The following is a 22,717-nucleotide window of genomic DNA, read 5'->3' on the forward strand; positions in this document are numbered from 1 at the left end:
GGCGGGCGAGGCGCCTGCGCACTGCGCGGCCCCTCGCCGCCAGGACCGCAGTCACTTCCTGCGCCTGTGCCCATCCGGCTCCGGGGTCAGCGGCCGCCGCTCTGGCGGGACAGGGGAGAATAAAGTTTTATTCGGGGAGGGGAAAGCCGGCCGTCCTCCCCCAGGTAGGGGCTCGCCCGCGGCGGCCCGCCCGCCGCGCCATCCCCCTCCGGGCGGCGGCGCTTGGCGCCCGCTGTCACCTGCCGGCCGCTCGCCCCTCCCCGCCCGGGCTCGCGCGTGGCGGGACGGCGGGCGCGCCCGGCTCCTGCTCCGGCTCCGGCTCCGGCTCCGCCAGCGCCGCGGGGGGCGCCCGGCCCGGCGGCGGGCGGGCTGCGGCCGCTGGCTGTCGGGGACGCAGCTTTCCGCCCGGTCCCGCGGGAGCTGAGGGACGTCGTCCCGGCGGCGGGGCTGCGGGAGGAGGGCTGGGAGGTGGGGACGGAGCGCGGCGAGGGGCGGCGGGAGAGCGGCGCGGCGGGAGCCGCCCGCTGAGGGGGCGCGGGGCCGGGCGGCTGGGCTCGGCTGGGCGGGGAGGACGGCGGCTGGGCTGGCGGCGGCCGGGGGCTCTCCTCCCCCGGCCGAGGCGCAGGTGGCGGCGGGCGGGCGCGCGTGGCCGAGGCGGGCCGGGCCGGGCCGGGCCGCGCTGGGTGGCGGGGCCCGGGCGGGAGGGAGCGGAGCAGTGCGGCCGGGCTCGCCGCAGCGGCCGTTGCAGAGGGCGTTGTGAGACCTGCTGTAAACAATGGAAACTTTCTCCTGCGCGAAGGGTGCCGCTGACTCCTGGCCTGCTCCGGCGGTGCCGTTGTAGGAAGTGGGCGTGCGAGGTGAGCGCTCTCCCGAGCCGCCTGTTCTTCGGGGGTGACAGCTAATTTGCTTATTTTAGCAGAAACGAGCTGCTGGATGTAGAAGGAAAGTAGGTCGCGTGCACGGAAAATGCCTCTAAGGGACAAGTGTTGTCAGACTGACCACCGTCACCATGGATGCTGTGAACCAGGTGTGTGATGCTTTGGCTGTTTTACTTAGCTCCTTCGTTAAAAGCTTGGGGAAACTGTTGTGATGTTGCAAATGTGCATCATTAGCGACAGTTTTGGATGTAAAAAGTTTCTGAAATTTGTTTGGGAATGTTTTTTTGATATCCTTGAACTGTCATGTTGAAATTATTTCAGGAAGATAATTTCTCAGTTCCTGCAGGATATGCAGTAATCCCCAAGCCACCACATGGACACTGTATGCAGTGAGCAGAGGAAGGCAAGAAGTTGTGTAAAACAACTGGCCTTTTTCTTTCCCAAAAGTGTAATATTCTGAATTTTTTGTAAAATGACGTTTCTGGCAATCTCTTGAATTTGCTGTTTGTGTTTTTACTTTACATCTTCTCTGGTGAGCTCTGATGAACTCGAAGATCTCATTCTCAGAGGAGAAAAAAAAAACCCAAGTCCTGAAACGGCTGTTTGCATTCTATTGCTGTGTGACATGGAAGATGCCATAAGTGGGAAGTATAATGAATACTATGAAGGTTCAGCCAACTTGCTAGATTTTTTTGTAATTGTTCTGACTACTGTTCTAATTGGTAGCCTAAAAGGAAATCTGGTTCCGTTCTTGTTGGCTTGTTGTAGAGTTTGTTGTTTGGATGCTTTCACTTGTGTTTTGAAAAGACAGGCATCAGTTTGGGGAATTAATAGTTGAAAGCGTGAGCATGGCAACTTTCATAATGCTGCTTTAATTAAATGTAATTTGAGAGTAGGTATTGTTCAGCTAGTAGAAACATTTCTTTGTGTTTAAGATGAAATGGTTTTGAGTTGTTCTAATGCTTTATAAAAGCTAAGATACTTTTCTTGCTTTACAAATATCAGTGATGTGTTATGTCTGCTTCACGTATGTCACTCCTCTTGATGTCAGTGGGTGTTGCACATGCATATTAGAGGCAGTATACAAACCAAAATATACCATTTTGAAGAATAGGGAATAGGCTGGTAGAATACAATATGTCATTGTGTTAGAGATCCCCAAACGATTAGCTGATTTGTAATGGTTGTTATGTGTTCGTTTATATAATAGTATATTATGGGGCCAGCATAGTTGGGTGGAGTGTTCATTCTATCGTTCTTAGACTGCTTTTCTTTCTGATGTTCTTTTCAGCTTGAATTTATAACCTTACATCTTTTAGAACAACTTTCCTGTCAAAATGTGTTTAACTTATTTGTACTTAATATTTCTGAATAGTTTTATGCTATGCCTCTACTGCTCTTTATCAAAAATAAATTTCTTAGAGATGCTCAGTGCTTCATTTAAAAATGGAAACCTTGCAATGGGATTAAAAATCAGACCAAATGGATAAGGTAGGAGCCGATTTATGAAGTACGAAGCTAGTTATTTTGTCAATAAGAAATTAAAAAGAAGACTTAACTAATGATTTTGCAAACACATGCTTGAATAAGTGCTCTTACTCATTTAAATTTGTTTTTTGCTCTGGGCAAAGCTTAATTGCCATATGCATATACAGCAATGGAATGCTATTAATTTTCATATGCATAAATACTATGTATTGGAATAACTAATAATCATCCTGATAAATGTTTTAGTTTCAATAGATTTTACAAAGATTGTGATGTGGAATGAAACTTCAGAAATAAGGTATTACTTCAGCAGTTTGCTTGAACCAGAAGCATTTCTTGAATGTGGTTTTACTGGTTAAAAGTATTATAATAGCTATTTTTGGTATATACTACGTAGTTATGCTTGTGCTTTTTTCTGATCATTGCTACTTTAAATTTGGATTCAGTGCTTAGGTGCGTACTGGCAACACTGAAATCACATAGTACGCTGCAAAGTATAGTATTTGGTAATGCTTTTTTGTACGTCTGTTTCCGTTTGAATGATGGGAGTCAAGTAGATTGTTCTGGGGAATTGCTTTAATTGCTGGAAATTTCTAGTGAGTTAATTTGGTTGTATATATTTATATGGTTTTGTGTTTGATACACGTAGCTTTGAATACACATTTTCTTTAAATAATCAAAATGACAGCAAACTGTCAGGTATCATGGCTGGAAAATCCAGTATTGACTGTTTTTTAATTCAATGTAGATGAAAATTTCTGAGTAAGGCAACTTTTACTGTAGTCCTGGCCTCTTTTTTTTTTAGCTAATTTACTGTATGCACAGAAAATCCATAACTTAATAAAAATCACCTGAGTGTTCTCTAATGACTTATTGTCATTATATATTTCAGTGCATCTGTTGGAACCTGGTGATCCTCCGTTATTACAGCAGCCTCTGCAAACATCAAAATCCGGTATTCAACAAATCATTGAGTGTTTTCGATCAGGTATGAAACTATGTCTGACTCTTAAGAAGTTCATTACCTTGTTAAGTGATGTATATTTACTATATTAAAATAACGAACACCTGACTTTCTGCATATTTGCAAACTGTTTGTAGGTTTTTGGAATTAGGTGCTGTTCCTTTTAATAAGGGTTTTCATATAAAGTAGCGAAGATACAGCTCCTGCTGTATAGTTATCTTTCAAAAACATTAAAAATTAGTTTGTTGTTCTTCTTTGTGTCATCCCTCCTGCTGTTATTAATGAGTTTATCCTAAAACTCCTGAGGTGAAGAGAAAATTTAATGCCTACCTTGAATTTTTTAGAATTGCTTTATCATGTTACTTTTAAGGTGTTCCTTGATTGTTTTTGGGACTTGCAATATATAGCAATGAACCTAAGAATAACAACTGAGCATTTGGGTGAGCATGCCAGAGATGATTGAAACCTTTAATGTTTTCTAGCTGTTTCTACGCTTCTGATATGGCAAACCAAACATTTTATTTTTGCAATCCTTGGTGCAAGAACACAGCAGTTATTACAGAAATTAAAGCGATGTCTTTAATGCTACTATCTATATGTTTCTAGATTTTTCCACATAGAGCTGTTACATACATGAAATGTTTCATGTGTAAATCATCGCTGCTATGTAATGGGATGCATGTTTGGCCTGAGTTTTGTAAAAGGGCACAATATTTAAGTTCTCCACTAGCGTTTCAACAACTTAATACAAGAAGAAAAACTGGATGTAAGAGTCGTCATTAGTAACCTTTTTTATTTTGGTTGAGATTGCTTAAGGCCTCAGATATGCATGGCAGGCTTCTTTCGCTTGAAGCAGATTAATGGAATCTCTACTGGTAATAGCATGAACTAGTTGCAAGTACTCTTCTCTCTGGGCTACTTCCAGATTGTCCTCACTGGCAGGTGTTAAACTGATAGCTTACCTTGACATCTTCAGTCATCTGCACCAGGGAAGCTGGACAGAAGTCAAAAGGACTTAGACCAAGATTTTACTGGTTAGTTTTGAGCAAGCAATATTTCAGTATGGAAAGAAACTATTTTGATTCTTGTGGTAAAGAAATAGAGATTAAAGCCAGCATATTGTCCATAACTATTTAAGCGGTTTTAGCAGAAACTTCTGTCATCCAAAGCATTAAGAATAACAGATGAATTTGAATCTGAATTTTTTTTCTAAAAATGAAATTGTTTGCTAAAGGCATAAATATTGGTATTTCTGCCAGTGAAGTATATGTAATAACCAATGTTCTGTACTGATTTCTTGTGACTATGATGTTATTCTAGTGTCAACATTTACAAATATTAACAGAATTTGACAAAGTATCACCTGTCCCAATTAGATGTAACTGCAAAATAGAGAAGGCTTCAGTAAGCTGGAGGCGGCATATGCTGGCAGAAGACTGACTGCTTGTTGCCACAATCTGCAGTTGGTGAAGAATATGGAGATGATTATTTTTTTTCTCTGCCTGCTGTGTCCACAAAACCAGTGGATGTTTTAAATTTACTTGTTGTTTCCAGAAGTCCCTAAAGGTCTACAGTTTAATTCAAAAGGACCAATTATTTTTTTACTCCCACCAGTGAAAAGCTTCATAGTTGCATAAGGATGGTTTGAAGCCAGGGTGACTACCGTGTCATCTAGTTTGACCTCCAGTATGTCATAAATCCTTTAATCTCGCCCAGTAATTCTTAAGCCAAATAATTTGGATTAGACAAAAACATTTCAGTCCTGAGCAGAAAGAGACTGAAATATCAGTATAACAGGAGAGAGAATGAGGGACTTGTGTGTCCCTTGATTGGGAAATAGTGGAGAATTAGATTAATTTTTTTTTGTTTGTTTGGGAGAGGGGTTTGTGGCTAGGGCAGGCATCAACGGCATGGCCAAATTTTGGTTTATTGTGTGCTATCACCAAATTGGAGGCCTTTTGTTTGAGTCATCGTTTGGTAACTTACTGGAATTTTATCTACACGGAGCATCTTCAGTTTTGTTCAGCTAGGTTTTTTTCAGTGGTTTTCTTTATATGCAGAATTTCAAACAGTGGTTGGTGAGATCCGAGTAAACAACTTGCTTTTGAGGGAGCTCTGTACAATTTTTAAATTTGGGGTTTTCACTAAATCTAAATATTTGTCCAGTAGTCCGTTTGTAAAAATACAAGTCAGATGAAGGTGAGGTTAGTAACACTTGAAGAAAGAGCAGTGAGAGGAAGAGACAAGAGGCTAGGGCTGTGGCCCAGGAAAGGCATAGGAGGGGACAGAAACTGGACGGTAGCCTCAGATAGTCAAGTTTGGGTCCCATTTTTAAGCAATGGTTGAAGAAGGAGACGACACCGTGCTTTGCTAAAACTCGGTTGTAAAAAATTTTGTAGTACTGCTATTACACCAAGAAATGAAAAGTTGTCTTGGTAAGGCCCATTCATACTGAAGAATTATTAGTTATTATGAAATTACTAATATTTGAAAGAGTTGCGTTTAGGAAATAGTTCTGCAGTGTGACTCTGGGTTTGATCTTTAAAAGGAATTCTTAAAAGAAGTGTCTGTGATGATGGAAAACTTGAACTTCTATTTCAGCTTGAAGACTGTCTTGATGCTGTTTCATAGTTGTCTGATATTACTTATTCTTGGTCCAGTTTCATTATATTCTTGCTTGTTGGACTAATTTTGATTGATTTTGATTAATTTTGATTTATTCCATTATAAGAAAAAAATCAAGATAGAGAAATTAGCTGAATTTGGTTAGCTAGTGTTTCTTTCTAATTTGGAGTTGGGTAAGTATTAATCATTTAGTAATCCATTGCTAATTGTAGGCATTACGTTCATAATTTTCGTGAGATGAGAAATGAAGGAGTGGGTTTGAAGTGTAACTTAAACTAAAGGTTTCACAGTTTAAGTAAGGCAGAAGCTGGAATACATCAACAATGCTAGATCAAACTGTGTCTGGTTTGGTTTTTTTTTTAATATACAATGTATAATAGTCTGGAAAACTTGCATATTTTAATAGAAAATTTTCTGACTTAAATTATATGTATTTTCCTTTCAGCAGGCTGAAAATATGTCTGCAGTACTACTTTCTTGCCTAAGCATCATCATCTTGATCTTGGGTCAGATACCTAGATGTAGTAACATTTCTTGACCTGTTAATTATGCTCTTTGTTTTATTGTATGCTCTAGTTTTTTGCCTTACTGGGTGCTGTTTTTACATGAAATAGCTGTATATGTCTTGTTTTCTTATCACTGTTGGATAAGCTTAAAGAAAAAATACTGCAGGCTTCTTTAAATGCTGTAGGTGCTTATTCTTTCCTGTTGGGCAATTGTATTGCAGCAATCAGATACTGTAGTATGGACTCCGTCCTAAAGTTAGCTGTTTTTATCGTAAATCATCGCAGTTTCCCTGTAAACTGTAATGTGCGTAATCTTTGACTTCTACTTTTTTTTTCAAACTAGTCTTGTTTTCATAGTGAAACTTGGAGTATGTATCATAAACTTACAGTTCAATGAAGTAGTGTTAACACAAGATAAAATGCTGTTATAATTGCCGTGTTTTAAAATGTTTCCACTTTCATGGGATGATGTGAATTTAAAAGATGAACAGAAAACCTTCCTTAAGTGTAACGTTTCTTTTATTACAGGAACTAAACAACTTAAACATATCTTGTTAAAAGATGTGGACACCATTTTTGAGTGTAAGTTGTGCCGGAGTCTCTTCAGAGGATTACCAAATTTAATTACTCATAAAAAATTTTATTGTCCTCCAAGTCTCCAGATGGATGATAGTAAGTCTTACTAACTGAAATATTTAATAAAGCTATCTGAAGTTGAGAAACTTATCTTTCTGTACCATTTATACAAACACACCAGAAACAAAATGCACAAAAAGAAGTGGAATTAAATCTCAATAGTAACATATGTAGATCACTTTTATGGTAGTAAAGAAGCTGCAGCACTGACTTAATATGCATTAACAACTGAGGCCCATGTCAACGTCATAATTTGATAGCTAGTTTATACGTCCGGCCTTTCAATGAAAAGTGTCACTGTTAACACTTTTTATTCCTTCTTCCCCTTTTTGTTTCCTGGCTTTCCCTCTTTACTGTGAAAGATAGCGAAAAGTATGCCAAAGGACTGGGACATGAATCTCATAGAAAAGTGTGGATCTAACAAGGCTTTTCAGTTTTAGATCGGCATAGCTCTGATGGACTTCAGCTGGATCCTGTAAAGTGGCTTGGATCAATATCCATAATTTTCCCCTGTACTTGGGAAGTGTTCAGTGTCATGGACGCAATCCTTCAGTCTTACTCATTATGAAACACAGACTAAAAGTTCACCCTTTTCTTTAAGGACCTGTGCTTCAATAATACTAGCTCCCACCGCATCATCTCACCTTACGCTGCTTTAAGATATTCCATGTGATCATGCCTAGCCCACCACCTTTGTTGTAGAAATTAAACTTTATTATTAAAAGAAAGTAACTTAAATAATGAGGAAAAAATAAAGAAGTATATTTTTATGGAAAAAGAAATTTATTAAAGTCTCATTCCAGTGATGACTTTTTGTTGATCTGAGTAAAGCTGAATAATTTGAAAATGTGCCAGCATTCAAAAATGTTTTGTAAAGCTTTCTAACTATCTTGATCTCTTGACTAGATCAACATAGGTGCAATGAAGATTTTTCTTTCCTGATTAATGCCTTCCTGTCTCAATATTTCAAAAATTAGGAACGGACAAATTTATGCAGGCGATTCTTTTCCCACGTTGTGTCAGCTCATGTTGTGAAAGAGAAGGTGAAAAGACTAATACTGTCACTTTCCTTAAATGAGTGTGCTTGGCCGGTTGCAGAGAGTCACAGAGCTTCTCTGTGAAAAGGGATGAGTTGTATTTTCAAAGCAAGGTTAGAAGTGCGTCTGACTTAGATGCAAAAGTTTATAAGCAAAATAAGATTACCCTGAGTAAAGACTTCCCATTCAGCTCCTGACTTTCTAGCCTTCATTTAATTCGCTGGTTAGCTTTCATATTTCACTGTTCACTAGGAGGGGTGCAAATGAAGAGAATAATACTACATGTTCTGAATAAAACTATATAAGTACTTATATTTTATATAAAATATATGATGATTATTGAATAAAGTGGGAGGTTTTTTTCAATAAATAAAATTAAAAGATACTGAATGAGAGGTAGAATAAAAGTTCAGCATCCCAATGGTGAAAAATTCCAAAGACTATTCCCTGATGACTTTTTTGAGATGTATTCTGTTAGTGTAGTCATTAAGTAGTCTGAAAAGGTGCTATAAAATAGGAAGGACTTTTTACCCGTGATAAAAATTATATAGATAGTCCCATTTGAAACTGACTGCAAAAGGTGTTAAAAATTCAGTGTTAAAAGATGGGTTCTGAGCAGCAAAATAGCATATATCTTGTACTGACACTCTTTTCATGTATTGTTGGCAGTGTGGAAGAACAACCCTGACTAAGTGTGGGTTTTTAATTAGCTGTTACCAGGAATCTCATCTTCAAATCATTGTGGATAATTTTGAACTGTATCGTCTCAGAGCCTCACCTTTTTGCTGTAGCACCTTGGCTTCTTAGTTACACCAGTGTAGATGCTTAGCGTATCATGCTGGGAACTAGTTCACTGAACTAATTTGGCATTTAAAAACAGGATATTACTGAGGCCTGTAAAATCATGAATGACATGAAGGTAAATGGGAGCAATCCTTTATTTTTCTTTTTTTTCATAATACAAAAACTGTGGGGTATCCAGCAAAATTACCAGACAGTAAAATTATCAGTATTTCTGGTAAAACAAACAAAAAACCACTGCTAAACGTTGTGGTAGCCAAGAATAGAAATGCTTCAAAAGCATTTGAATAAACTTTTTGGAATCTAGGTGTATTAAAACAGTACTTTAAAGGCAAACTTCAGCTTGAGAAGTTTACTGGCATCAGACAAACAAGGAGAATCCCTGTATCCTTCTTTCTTGCTTTTTAAGTCTGCTCCAACTCATTATCAGGGCAGAACACAGGATGAACCTTTGGTGAACCTCAGTGAAGTTATTCTTTCTTAAAATAACTTCTTTGGCTCAGTTTTTACTGTTTTGAGAAATTAGTACAATTTTTTTCCCGTGAATAATACAGGCTTTTTCTGTCTTTAACATTTACTATCTTACCGTATCACTGAGCCTATTAACTGCTTTGGTATTACTAAAAGCTTTCCCTGTCCTGGAAGTTAAGTTCTCTCTTGTCTACTTACATCTTCGTGCAGTGCTCAGGTTACACAGACGTTTCATTCTTTCTTAAGGACCATTCAGAATTCACAGAGAAGAGCTCATTTCCAGAATTAGGTTCCTTTATTGAGAATGCCTATTTCCAGCAATAGGAAAATCAGTTTCTAATGATACTTCAGGCTTAGTTGCGCACCTGCAGAGCAAGCTCAGTTGTATGACGTTATTTTTGCAATTGATACAGATTTTGAAAGATCAGTTTAATTCCAGGCAAACTAATTTTTAGTTTAGGTGGCTTTTACATTAGCATGCTAGAAGGGTGTACCTCCAATATTGGCTTTTAATAAAAAAGTAACTCGTACTGATGTGATAACAATGATTACTCAAAGCCTCTAAGTATAAATGGTCAGAAGAATAGTACAAATACAGGATTTGTGCAAATTTGGTGACTGAATTGACACAGTGGTTAAAAGATACTTTGAGATTTAAATAACTTGAAATTACCAAATCATTAAAAAAAAATCTTTGCCTCTTTTCACAGACCTCCCGGATATAAATGATAAACAGAGTCAAGCCATAAATGACCTCCTGGAAGCAATCTATCCAAGGGTAGATAAGCAAGAATATGTAATTAAATTGGAACCTATAGAAACTAATCAGAATGCTGTATTTCAATATGTATCAAGGACTGATAGCCCAGATGAGAACGTGGAAAGTAGTAGTACCCCTGATCAAGCTCCAGTACAGATACAGGAACCCAGCATTGAGCAACCCAAGACTCTTTCAGCTCCAGCCCCAGTCCCAGCTGGGGAGACTGTAGAATTACCTCCTGCTGATCCTGTTACAAACAAGGTGATACCTACTCCTGAAGAGCAGCCTCCAGCAGTAAATCCTGAGTTGGACTCTCTGGATAATTCTGATTTTGGCCACCAGTTAATATGTTGCCTTTGTAGGAAAGAATTTCATTCCCGACGCAGTGTGCGCCGGCACATTCGAAAAGTGCACAAAAAAAAGATGGAAGAGCTAAAGAAGTACATAGAAACAAAAAAGAAACCAAATCAGTGCTCCGCGAAAGGACGAAATAAGAATGTTCTTGTAACATTAGGTAGAAGTTGTCCTGTATGTTATAAATCATTTGCTACAAAAGCCAATGTAAGGAGGCATTTTGATGAAGTTCATAGAGGATTAAGAAGGGATTCCATTACTCCTGATATAGCTACAAAGCCTGGGCAACCTTTGTTCTTGGATACAGTTTCTGCTAAAAAATCTTTTAAGACCCGAAAACAAAAGTCGTCTTCAAAGGCTGAATACAATTTAACTGCATGCAAGTGCCTTCTGTGCAAGAGAAAATATAGTTCACAAATAATGCTGAAAAGGCACATGCAAATTGTTCACAAGATAACTCTTTCTGGAAAGAACTCTAAAAGAGAGAAAGGACCCAACAATACTGCCAATGGCACAGAAATAAAAGTAAAAGTTGAACCAGCAGATTCTGTAGAACCTTCACCCCCTTCCATTGCCCTTTCTCCACAGAATGAATTAAAGGGAACAAATCATTCAAATGAGAAAAAGAGCACACCGTCAGCACAGAAAAATAAAGTTAAACAGGACCCTGAAAACCCTAAATCAACTTCTAAATCAACCACTAAATCAACCTGTAAATCAACCACTAAATCAACCTCTAAATCAACCAATACATCTGCTGCAGGTGGCCAGCAAAAAACCAGGAAGCCAAAACTTTCAGCTGGCTTTGACTTCAAGCAGCTTTACTGTAAACTCTGTAAACGCCAATTTACTTCTAAACAGAACTTGACAAAACACATTGAATTACACACAGATGGAAATAACATTTATGTTAAATACTACAGGTGTCCACTCTGCTCTTACGAAACACGACGCAAACGTGATGTGATAAGGCATATAACTGTAGTTCATAAAAAGTCACCACGCTACCTTGGGAAAATAACTGCAAGTTTAGAAATTAGAGCAATAAAAAAGCCAATTGATCTTGTTCTAAATAAGGTGACAAAAAGGGGCCCTCAGAGGGATGAAACAAAACAGATTGGTTCAAAACAGGATGTCACCTCTAATTCTCCCAATAAAAAGTATGAAGGAGCTGACGTTGGCATTGAAGTAAAAGTAACAAAAAACTTTTCTCTGCACCGATGCAGTAAGTGTGGGAAAGCATTTGCCAGGAAAGCTTTTCTAGAACATCATAAGAAAACCCACAAAGCAAATGTATCTCATTCACCTGAAGAAAATAAAACCAAAGGCAGAAGCACAAGATCTAAAGCTGTTGTCTGGTGAGGAAAAAGAAAAAATGTTTTGTCTTTTTTTTTTTTTAAAAAAAACAAAACAAACCCACTGCCTTTCTTTTGCTGTTGTTGATTTATTGCTGAAAACATACTTTTCCATAGATTTTTATGGATTAGCGGCTAAGTTAGATGTGAAATTTGTTTGTTAAATTTTGTTTTTAGTGTTTTGGAAAAGAGTTAATTTCTAAATTTGTCACTGTAGGGAAGTTGGAATAGAATATAGATTATACTGAGTCAACTCTTTAAATTGTCTTAAGACATCTATTGTAATCAAGCTAATATACTTACATTTCTAAAATAGTAATTTTTTAAATTTAACAATACTTTTGTTTGGTTTGAATAACTTAACCTGTTAATTAACTTCTCTGTGACCCAGCTGAAGAAGTACTAAAAGTACTACAGTAAAAGCTGTTGACAGAAAAAATCTCTATGAACTTATTGGAATTATCAGTTGTGCTTTTTTTTTTTTCATTTTTTGTTTTTGTTAATTTTAATGTGTATTGCCTATGCCCTGTCAGCAAAAGGACATAGAACAGTTTTTTGGAATGTAATTTGGATGCTTAATTGCTTTGGTTTAAAATCAGTATGAGTTAGGTGCCTACAAACACCTTTAAAATCATCAAATTTAGGATTTGATTCTTTTAATGCTTATTTATGTAAGCACGGGTTTGGAGACTTCTGGTCATTTATTTTCTCAAGTGTTCGAGTCTCGTCAAGAATTTTTGTTTTAAGCCTAAATATATGTAGAAGTCTGCCCAAGAATTTTCTAAACTTCTGCTTATATGGTACTCTGGGAATTTTTTTACACTTGGAGGGGTTGTATTCGTAGTTTCTCAGTTTTCCATAGCCTTCATGTTAAAGATGGCCTATTTTTAAAAGGACCTTTTAAAAAAGGAAATAACGTATGTATGCGGTCAGTTTGTATTTCAGAATGACCGACTGATGCCTGAAGGTTGGGGGATTGTACAAATGGTTGTAATGAAGAGAGACAGTAGCGATATCTATAAGAGTTTTTAACATCCTTATTCAGAATTATCTTAGTAGCATATTTGGTGAAAAGAAAACCAAGTATATGTGCCTTGTTCTATGTTTCCACTCTGAAATGCTATTTCCCAGGAGGTAATTTGATTTGAGTTCAGCTTTTGTAGTGCATTGCCACCCAGCTATGTTAAGTTGTAATGTGGTGCTTTTGTGACTTCGTAACAAATCCTGGCTAAGTGGGGCAGAACTTCAAAAATGAACTGAGCTGGACCCTGAATTATGCTGAATTTGAGAGGAGGAGTGACTTCTGCATTTTGATCAAGAATTAAAAATTTAGCCTTAGAAATTATTTATGTTGTGTAATTTAAAACAGAATTATATGGGTAAACTGAAAGTATTAATTTATTCCCATTTCTCCTCAGATAGGTTCAAGTGATGTTCGGAAAGTTTGGAGTTCATTTGAATGAAAAAGACTTTAGTTTGTTGTTGGAACCGCTAATATCTTGATAATGGTACTATAAGGAGGAAATATTTTCATAAGCTGTTGTTTTCTTACTAAATTAATAACCATCCTGACTGCTTGTAGGACAGTGCCTCCTCCCAAAACACCGAAGTAGTTGAAATGCACATGTGCTTCTAAATTAGCAGTTATCTCTATGCAGTTGAGGTTTGACAAAGTATAGAACGAACTTTCTGAAATTAAAAAAGTACAGAGGCAAGTTAATGAACAGCAGCTTTGGAAGAAGATTTTGTTCCTCGTTTAGGAAATCATCTTCAGAGAGCTCATCGTGCATACTGGTCCTCCCTGGTAGTGCTAATTGATGAACAGCTCTAACTTTTTTGTGATATCCTACTTTGGCAAATGTTGTGTTATATACTGTTTTAAATTTATTACAAATGAATGTATAAGAGCAAACAATGTAGTGTATATTGGCTGAATTGTACTAATTTTTAGTATTTGCCATAACATCAGTTTGTTCATATTGACTAATTTCCCAGTTCTGGGACATCCTGAATTTCACTGTACTGAAGTTGCTTAAAAGATCTCCATTTTGTTTCCATATGTGGTTCATAGGAAAACTTTGTAAACATCTAGGAAGTTTACAAGAATACCCACATTCCTCTATTCTTTAATTTTAAAAAAAAAATTATACACAAGCACTTTAATGATAGTTGCAGTTTATTTTTTCAGTTTATTTTTTGAAAGATCAACACACTAATGTTAATATGAAGGTAGTGAATATTTGCTGATGTATTATAGACAGACAATCTGTGCACAACCACTTACAATGTTAGCTTATTTCATTAAATATTAATAAAAAGGGAGGATAGTATGGGAGAGACTTAAAATACTTTTTCTCTCAAGATCATGAATGACCACTATAGGTAGCACTTGACTTTGTATAATTTGGAAAATGTTTTAGATGCCTTTTTTTAACTTTTTAATCAAGATTGTAGTAAAACAGTCGCATGCCTACCATTATGAAATTCTTGGCAGGTTTCATGCATCAGTGGTTTGGTTTGGTTTTTTTTTTTTTACTTTTTAGAAAATATTTTGTTTAGTGATTTGTGTCAAATTGCTACAATTTGAAAGGTATTGTACATCAGAAGAAGTACCATGTTTTTTATATAGGTTCACTCCCTTACTTAGGGAGGTGCCTCGTGTTCATATATACTTTTTGTATAAAATATATCTAAAAATGTTGATCACAAGATCAGGAGTAAAAATACTTTTATGGATAGAGAAATATTTGGCCCTGTTAGTGCATTGCACTAAAAATACTGTGAATGGGAACTGGTCTGTAGCTGTTGCTCAAAATGTTCTATATTGAATGTACATGCTTTTGTTTGGATAAATGTACTGTATTTGATGGAAAATAAAGCAGACTGGAAATCACTTTTAAGTGTGCATAAACAAAAAGATGTCGTGTTTGTAAACCTGGAATATCTATTGCTCCACAATCGGAAATTACAGTGTTTGCATTTTTGTATAGTTTTACTCTTTGATCACTGAAACTAGTTGTTTGTAATATTCTGTTGTAATAAATGTTTTTTTTGTTATTAAAAGTTTGGCACTTGTGGAGTGAACACTTCTCCACACTGATGGTTGACCCTTGCTATATTTTTAGAAAACACTCTTGATACTGGTTTTTTGTTCCTTGTAAAGGTATCTCTTCCTTAACTGAGCAAAGCTTGCATTTATTATCCTTTTAAATCAAAAGTGCATATTAATATTGAAGGAGATAGGCTATGCTGCTTTTTTTTAATAAGAAAATAGGGTTACCTAGTTTTGCATTGCAAGTAATGTTGGTGGCCTTCTAATGTTACTTCTTTTTATGGTTGGAATATAAGAAAAGAACTGCCATTATCATTGTTTATTCTTTTGTGAAGGAAGACATCAAGCTATTTATGTAAGTGCATTTTAACTAATGTTCCTGAATGCCTGTGGATTAAGATTAGGAAATTAAAATGCAGGCGTAGCGATAGAATAACTGTTCATTTCTCAGCTAATCCTGTGGTTTCTGCTGTCCTGGGTAAGTGTGCAGTCTGCATCTTGAAATACGTGAAGGTGGAGTTACTCCTATTTCAAAGGTAAGCTTTCTTCTAAAGGATCTCCAATTCTGCATCCATGTAGATAAACAGAGCTACAAAATTGTTTTGTTCTACTTGAAGCTTTGGGTAGCATATTTCTTCTTAAAGATGTGGCTTAATAATTCATAATTGCCACAACTTTTTTTTTTAGTATCTTCCCATGAGGTTAAATCTACTGGGTAGCTCTTTTGAAGTACAAATCTCCTTTTCATTCTGACTCATGGAATAGCTTTGTTTTCTCTTCTTCCAATAACAAAAATAAATGATTTGATTATGATGGACTTGTTCGATTTAGTGATTTTTTTAATCTTTCCATGCAACCATCTTGATTGGGAGGAAACAAATTTGAAGGAAGAAGGATTGCTAATTACTGCTTTTAATTCACACAGTACATATTTTTCGACAAATCCTGAAAAGTTGTTATAAAGCTTTGAATATAGTCAAGATCCACGTGGGCATTTATCTGCGGGGTTATGCATTTATGTGTCTGGATATGAGTTTTTAATTAAGATGCAGTCTTGCATCATTGATAAGGCACATTGGTTTGGCTCGTTTTGCTTGGCCTAGCCAAGGACAAATGTAAATTCTTTAGTGGGCCTTCAGAATTTAGGTTGAGTCTTGTTAAAGAGGTTTTTATGCAGAACGAATGTAAGATACCTTATGGAAAACTTTGAGGATGATCTAAGCATTCTGTATGGAAGCCTGTCTGATTTTTTTTAAGTGATAACTTATCTTCTAATGCTAAGGCTGTGAGGGGCTAGCTTTAATTGATGTGAAAGCTTGCATGGACAACAAGTGAAACTTATTGATATTGGAGGCATCAGACTTGCTGAAGTCTAATAAAGTGCTGGCTTCTGTCTCAAAACCACCTTTTCTTTAGCTAATTATCTCAGCTGAGGGTGTCTGGTCTTCCTGGTTTTATTTTTCTGTGTTCAATTTTGGAATGTTTTCTATTTTTATGTTTTACTTGTCTTTTCTGTCTGGAATGTTAGATTGGTGTTTGGTCTTGTAGTGTTTGGTCTCCTCAATTTTATAGGAGAATTAAAGAAAATTGTAGCTTAGATAGTTGGTGGTCATTATCACCATTTGTTTTTTGATTGGCTTCTGCTGGAATGAACTTAAAGCTACTACGTGAAGGATTTGTGTGACTGGTCAAGTGCTTGAAGTACTTTGAAAACGAGATCGGTTTTGACTGATGGCTGAAAGAACTGCGGGTAGATATTTCACATCATTCCCTTTTGCTGAATAACGAAATACAACAATTGGTTAATCACAAAGGTAGAGCAGTATGTTGACTGGGGGATGAGGGGTAGAGAAGAATGGGACCTCAATAATTATATTGATGGAGAACCCCTGGTGTTTGTGCTAATAAGGAGACTTTCAAGAGGGACGCTGGCTGGGTATAAAGGTTCTCCACCCATCTTGGAAAAGGGGAGCAGAGGGGAAGAGAATGATGTGGAATATGCTTTAGTTTCCTTTTGTAGGGAGCTTGCTTCCCAGTATATCTCTGTTACAGTCTTAAAGTAGTGATTTCATAGACACAGAGTGGAATGTAATTTGAAAAGTTAGGATTGTTTGGGTTCATTGATCCCTTTGGGGATTGGCAAGATACTGGTAATCTTCATAAAAGTGTTGGAACCATGTCTCAAATGAGGAAACAATATCATTGACTTTGGAGGATTTAGTGGGAAATGAAGATAGCCTAGGCCTTTGATAGCACATAGACCAAATACATTTTTTTTCTTGAAAATAGATTAAACTATGTACTGTTTCACTGCATTGCCAGCAGCAATGCTGGCATGGTTGTTGTGAAGTCTGGATGGCTGAGGAGGATGTGCTCTTGTATCTTGCTATTATGTTATTCTTCAGAAGTAGGTTTTATAGTGTTTTTACCTCAGTTATAGGTAGGACTGAGGTTCTCTGCGTTGGTGATCCACTGCACTAAATTTATTAGCATCTGGTAATACTGGTATTTTTTTGTTGTGATGGTGGTTATTTTCCTGCCATTTCAATCTAAGGCAACTCGGATTTACCTGGTCTGTCCTCTCAGCACAAGCCTTTCCGGAGCAATAGCTAGTTCAGCTCTCTTGGCTGAACTGGATTTTCTCTTTCACATTACTGATGTGCTTTGAGCCTGGGAGTCAGCTCCTTTATTAAGGGCAAAACAATCTGCTTTGATGATCTTCCCACAGGTGTTGATGTTACCTAAAAGAGTTCAGTGGGCTCTGGGGCAGAATGTAGACCAAAAAACACAGTCCGGGGTTTGCAGCATATCTTGTGTGCACATGCTCTTACATTTTTTCCCTCCCTTGCTCAGATGTTTTATTCTCCAGGATGTTGTGGTTTTACAGTTCTCCTCAGCTTGTGGCTTTCTGCAGCAAACAGAGGGACGAGTAAGATGGTTTAAAGTCACTGTCTTGTTGCAGGGCAGGTCGGTGCAGCTTAGACTTAAAATAGATGTGGATGTGCCAAATATAGTAATCAATTTCCTTCATAACAGTATATCTAAATCCGAACTGTCACTCTCTCTTTGAAGAAACATAACTACCTAAGAATAAGCAAGCCTAAAATGGACACATTCCATCCTTTAAATGTGTAAAGCTGCTCTTTCCATCAAAAATACGTTCATGATATTGGCAGGTAACTGGAGATCAATAATTTCTCTCGGATATAAAAGTGGGAACAGCTTTCCAAATTCATTGAGACATTTCTCTGCATGGTGTCAAACTGGTAGTAGATTAGGTGGTGTCTGGGTTCGCAGGGTTTAAGATCAGGTGTCTATGCTGGTTCAGGGTACTTGTTCCCATTAGTATAAATGAGGAAAACAAGGTGCACACCTGTTGACCTTGCTCAGAACTGAACAGATTGTGCGTGACTTTGTTCTTTTTTATTAAATCTCAGTAGGTAAATATGGACATTTGCTCCTCAAAGAACACTTGCATATGGCAGACTCCTCTCTGCTATTTCATAATTTTTTCTGTGCGTATGTGGGACTTGGGGAATGGATAAGGATATAAGTGTTGACATATAAGTAAGGATGCACGAGATTATCTTTTTGGTATGCTGACATGGAATTGTGCATGTGTAGCACGTCAGTATAAAAGTGAGAAAGTTGAGAAAATGTTGATGGGCTATTTAGGGAGAATTTAGATAGCAAGGCTGAGGTGTATACATCTATCTTTAAATGATGGAGTTGAGTTGACCAGAGCCTTGAGGTGAAACTGTCCCACATTTTCTTTTAAATGGCTAAACCAGCAGCCTTCCAGCCTGTGAAATATGGATGCTATTAGAACACAAAATATTAAAGTAGAGGAATAATACTTTGTATCAGAACAGAATCTAAAAAATGTTGAAAAATGAAGCTGCTCCTGCCCTCTTTGCATGCGGGTGTCATTCTTTCTAGTATGAGCTAGCTTTCAGTGTCTTTCTAGTTTGCACCAACTGCCTGCTGTCTCTCTGAGGTTTGTCAAAGACTCTTTTCCACCATGAATATAGATTTTAATTTTGCTGCAAGTCTCTTGCTTCTCTTAGAAGTCTGCTAGTGTTATCACAGGCTCCCTCCTTCTCATGTTTCTCCAGCAGCCTGGAGGCATCTCCCAGCTGACCATGCCCAGTTATCCTTAGGGAAGGAGCAGTGGAAGTATCCTCTTCCTTGCTTCTACTTGCCGAGGGCAGTGGCAGCAGTTGTCCCGTGGTAACCCAGTGACTCTTTTTTTTTTTTTTTTTTAATGTGGCCTATACATTACCTGTATCCTCACTGCTTGGGGATGGAGCTATGGTGGAGAACCATTTGGAGACTGACGGCAAAGCAGAAACCTGTCTTGTGAGGGACATCATCGGTGATATGCACTGACTACCCTCCTCTCTCCTCTTGGTGTCCAAAGCTAGAACTACCTTTGGTAAACCTGTGACTCCTGTAAATGCCCTTCTGAGGGAACTGCCTCGCCCCCTGCGATGTGTTGTTATCAAGACAAGACAGTAGGCATACACTCTCTTTGGTCCCATCATTTACATAAGAGTAGTGCCAAGGTGGACTGTTCCGACTTGAGTCTTCAAGAATTTGACATACTCTGCCTACGGTCTGTGATTCGGGGCATCTTGGGAACGTTGTAAGCATTTTGTGGGTTTTTTTGTTTGTTTGTTTGGGGTTTTTGTTGTTTTTGGGTAGGTTTGGGGTTTTTTTTGAGAAAATGTTTTTTTTCTTAATGAAAAGGTTAATCCTCTTTACCCTTGACTAAGTATCTGTCTGGGTCCTATTAAGGTGATTGATCCATTTTAAGTATATTGTGTTAATGATTTCAGAACACTGAATGCCCTGGGTAGATGCACAAATATCTTTCAAAGAGTTTTGGCTGCAGTGCCATTCCGAGAAACTGAAGCCAACTGTTTGATATTGCAGATTCCTATGAGTGAAAATGCTTGCAGCTGGTGTAAAAAGTACGTTGGAAACATGCTTGGAACTACTAACAAATTAGGCATTATGAAAATGGTCTTCCACACTTAAAAGTTTGTTGGGACTATTTTCTTAAATGTCAATAATGTCTAGTAGCTCAGGCTGGGATCAGTTCCGTTTGTGCAAGCCATAGTTTTTGCAGCGTAACAGCATGCAAACATCTCATAAATTGTACTTCATCTGGCTGTTGCTATTCTGGGTTACAGTTTCATTATTTCATGATTCTAACTTTAGAATTTGCTTTTCTGCTATTCGAGGTGATACTGGAGATATTCCACTTTGAAGAGTTGTTTTCAAATTTTTGTTTTCAGTAAGCTGTCTTTTAGTTTACAGTCATCTTATCAGGATGCAGTGATAGGATGTTTGTTCTCCTTGTCTTATCTCTCTGTAAATGTTAAGGCAACTAACTGATTGCAGCAATGCAGAGTCAGGCACTCAGTTATGTTTTGAGTGAGATTTCCTTTAAAAAAAAAATTCCATCTTGGAAAAACATGTACTGAGAAGCATGGAGGATACCTTTGAAACTCTTTGTGAACGCATGCACAGCCATGGGCTGATCCATGTTGGTAGGAAATGGCAAGCGAAGTATCAGCATTCTTGGCTTCAAAAACAGACTAACAGACTAAGATACTTCTGCATCTTGAAATACAGAGCAATATATTTTTGTATCTTGGAGCTAATTTTCTCATCTCAGCAGATTGGTTTGTAATGCCGACAACAGTGTAATGCAGGGCAATGTAATCTAAAAGTAGTAGAATCATTAAGATAATTTTTTGAACAGGTTTTGGGGGACAAGGCTTAATATGTGAGTAAGGATCTCTTAAAGGAGGAAAGGATTAAACTAACTATGTAGCTATGATAGCTACAGTAGCACAGCTACAGGATAATTCTCTCATTCTTTCATAAAAAACCTCTTCCTTTGTGGAAGGTGCTTGCTGTCATTTTTCTGTTTCCATCAAGTAGTGAGGTGGTCATCTTCTTACTCAGCTGTGTAGTCCCCAGTCCAATTTTTAGCATTTTACTGTTTGGCTGTGGTTGAGTTATGCTGAATTATTATTTATCTGCTTATTATTTTAGCTGCTTTAAACAATTTATTGGAGATAGGATTTTTTTTTGGTCTGTTTTGAAAACTGTTTTGAAACCACTTGGCATTTGATAGTGTTGGGTCAGTGATTTTTTTCTGGAGAGTGAGGTGATACAAACACCACTGATTTGGGAGTTTAAAATTTGGCTATGGAGTCTCCTAGAAGGTGATTTTCAAGAAGGCAAGGTGGAGCAGGGAGAGATCCAGGAAGGAACAATGTGGATCTTCTTATATTTATGCCTTTAAAATAGATTAGAGAAACGGTTGCCAGGAGTAATATTTCTCTCCCTGCACTAGGCACCTAGTAAACTGCTTGAGATCTTCAGGCCCTGTCCAGCCCTATTTTTCTCACTATTTCTGTGTGCCTGAATTAGAAGTGAAGTGCTTATTTTTCTCTTGGTTTTTTCAGGTGAAGTTTGGTGCCCTTGAATTGTTTTCTCCATAGTCATTAACTTGTTTTTCTGAGCTGGTGAATGGTAGCACATAACTAAATTCAAATCATTAAGAAATCCTGGTTTCTCCTGCTCTGAATGGGCCTGCTGCCTGTGGAGCTGCACCTTCTTTTTATCTTTGGAGCAAAAATAAATGAATAAATAAATAAAATTTGGCAGAGTAACTAGGTAACTATGGTAAGACCCATGAAAGCACTTGAGACTGGTGTATTTGTTTGAACTGCTTTATACTAAGCGCATGTGAGAGGAACGGGGTAATTCCTGCCCTGCAGCATTCACAATCTCAAAAACTCATTTTGTCTTCCCTTTACTTTGGTATAGAGTGAAGGGCTTTGGGCTAGTGTTTTGTGTGTGGACAGGAAGGGCGGTAGGGCTATGGTTATTATTAAGTTGTGTCTATCCGCTGCCATACTGCCACATCTTCTTCCCTGGACCAGGGAGACGTTGGAAGAGGAGTGGGAAGACCCTGAGCCAGGAAGGAATCTAGCTTTTGGAGCGGTGACTGCAAGCAGAGCAGCAGAAAGTCTTGTTGTGAGGGGTGGGCATGAAGAAAACTGGGCAGAGCAGCTCAGAGGTGGTGAGGAATAAGGCTTTTCAGGTCTGCAGTGGCTTTTGAGGAGAGAGCCTGAATGTGGGTGGGGAGCCGGTGCAGAGGAAACCCAACGATGCCTGGAGACCACCTGCACCTCTTGGTCCTTTTCTAGGATGGAAAGGGCAAGGTGGGCAGTTGGACCGCGTCGTCTGAGCTCCTGCCGGCCTGACTTTCAGAGGAGCAAATGAAAATCAGTTATTTCAGTTTGCATCGTAACTGTTTTCAGAAAAGGCATTTCTAATGTTCCCTTTTACTGTAACCTGTCACCCGAGTGACTTGGTGTTGCAGGGCTAAATGGCAGAAACTATTTGCCGGGATGGGACTTGCTGAACTAGCCGCGAGATGGCAGCACACAGTTTGCTATCGTGAGAGAGAGCTTGACAAAGATTTTGGAGATGGCAAATCCACAAGTATTTTTAGTACAGCCGGTTTCTGTAAGCACATCCTTGGAAAAAGAGGTGGGTATTCCAAACGTGAAGACAAATGACTGTGGAAAGGTCAGCCTTGATCAAATCTGTGACAGAAGAATGAGTCATTAATGTCGTTTCCGTAAACTGTTCCTAGGTTGTGGCATTGGAAATTCTGGAATGATGTTTGTAAGGATGAAGACTTTAAGTTTGCTTGATTGCATTCATTTTTGTCCCCAGGGCTGTGGGATAGCTGGGGACAACGC

At 38.3% G+C, this 22,717-nt stretch overlaps 1 protein-coding gene across 3 annotated transcripts; it reads left to right on the top strand.

The window, feature by feature from the left end:
* Nucleotides 1-93: 93 nt before the first annotated feature.
* ZNF800 (zinc finger protein 800) lies at nt 94-14,794 on the top strand. 3 transcript variants are annotated; one of them, XM_076329633.1, is made up of 6 exons: nt 94-164; nt 917-1,027; nt 3,259-3,354; nt 6,990-7,133; nt 10,117-11,878; nt 13,294-14,794. In XM_076329633.1, coding segments are annotated over exons 2-6 (2,064 nt in total). In that variant the 5' UTR covers nt 94-164; nt 917-966; the 3' UTR covers nt 13,295-14,794. The 3 variants fall into 3 exon arrangements, with proteins under 3 accessions (XP_076185748.1, XP_076185735.1, XP_076185739.1); XM_076329620.1 differs by having other exon boundaries at nt 13,298-14,794; XM_076329624.1 differs by having other exon boundaries at nt 920-1,027; nt 13,298-14,794.
* The last annotated feature ends 7,923 nt before the right edge of the window (nt 14,795-22,717 follow it).

The sequence above is a fragment of the Aptenodytes patagonicus genome, chromosome 1 (genome assembly GCF_965638725.1).
Source record: "Aptenodytes patagonicus chromosome 1, bAptPat1.pri.cur, whole genome shotgun sequence".
Lineage (NCBI taxonomy): Eukaryota > Metazoa > Chordata > Aves > Sphenisciformes > Spheniscidae > Aptenodytes > Aptenodytes patagonicus.

What these genes read in the sequence shown, in the direction of transcription:
- ZNF800 (XM_076329620.1), top strand. Translation starts at nt 967, where the DNA reads ATGCCTCTAAGGGACAAGTGTTGTCAGACTGACCACCGTCACCATGGA. An exon ending in CATTGAGTGTTTTCGATCAG is followed by an intron (nt 3,355 to 6,989) that starts GTATGAAACTAT and finishes CTTTTATTACAG; the next exon opens with GAACTAAACAACTTAAACAT. An exon ending in AAGTCTCCAGATGGATGATA is followed by an intron (nt 7,134 to 10,116) that starts GTAAGTCTTACT and finishes CTCTTTTCACAG; the next exon opens with ACCTCCCGGATATAAATGAT.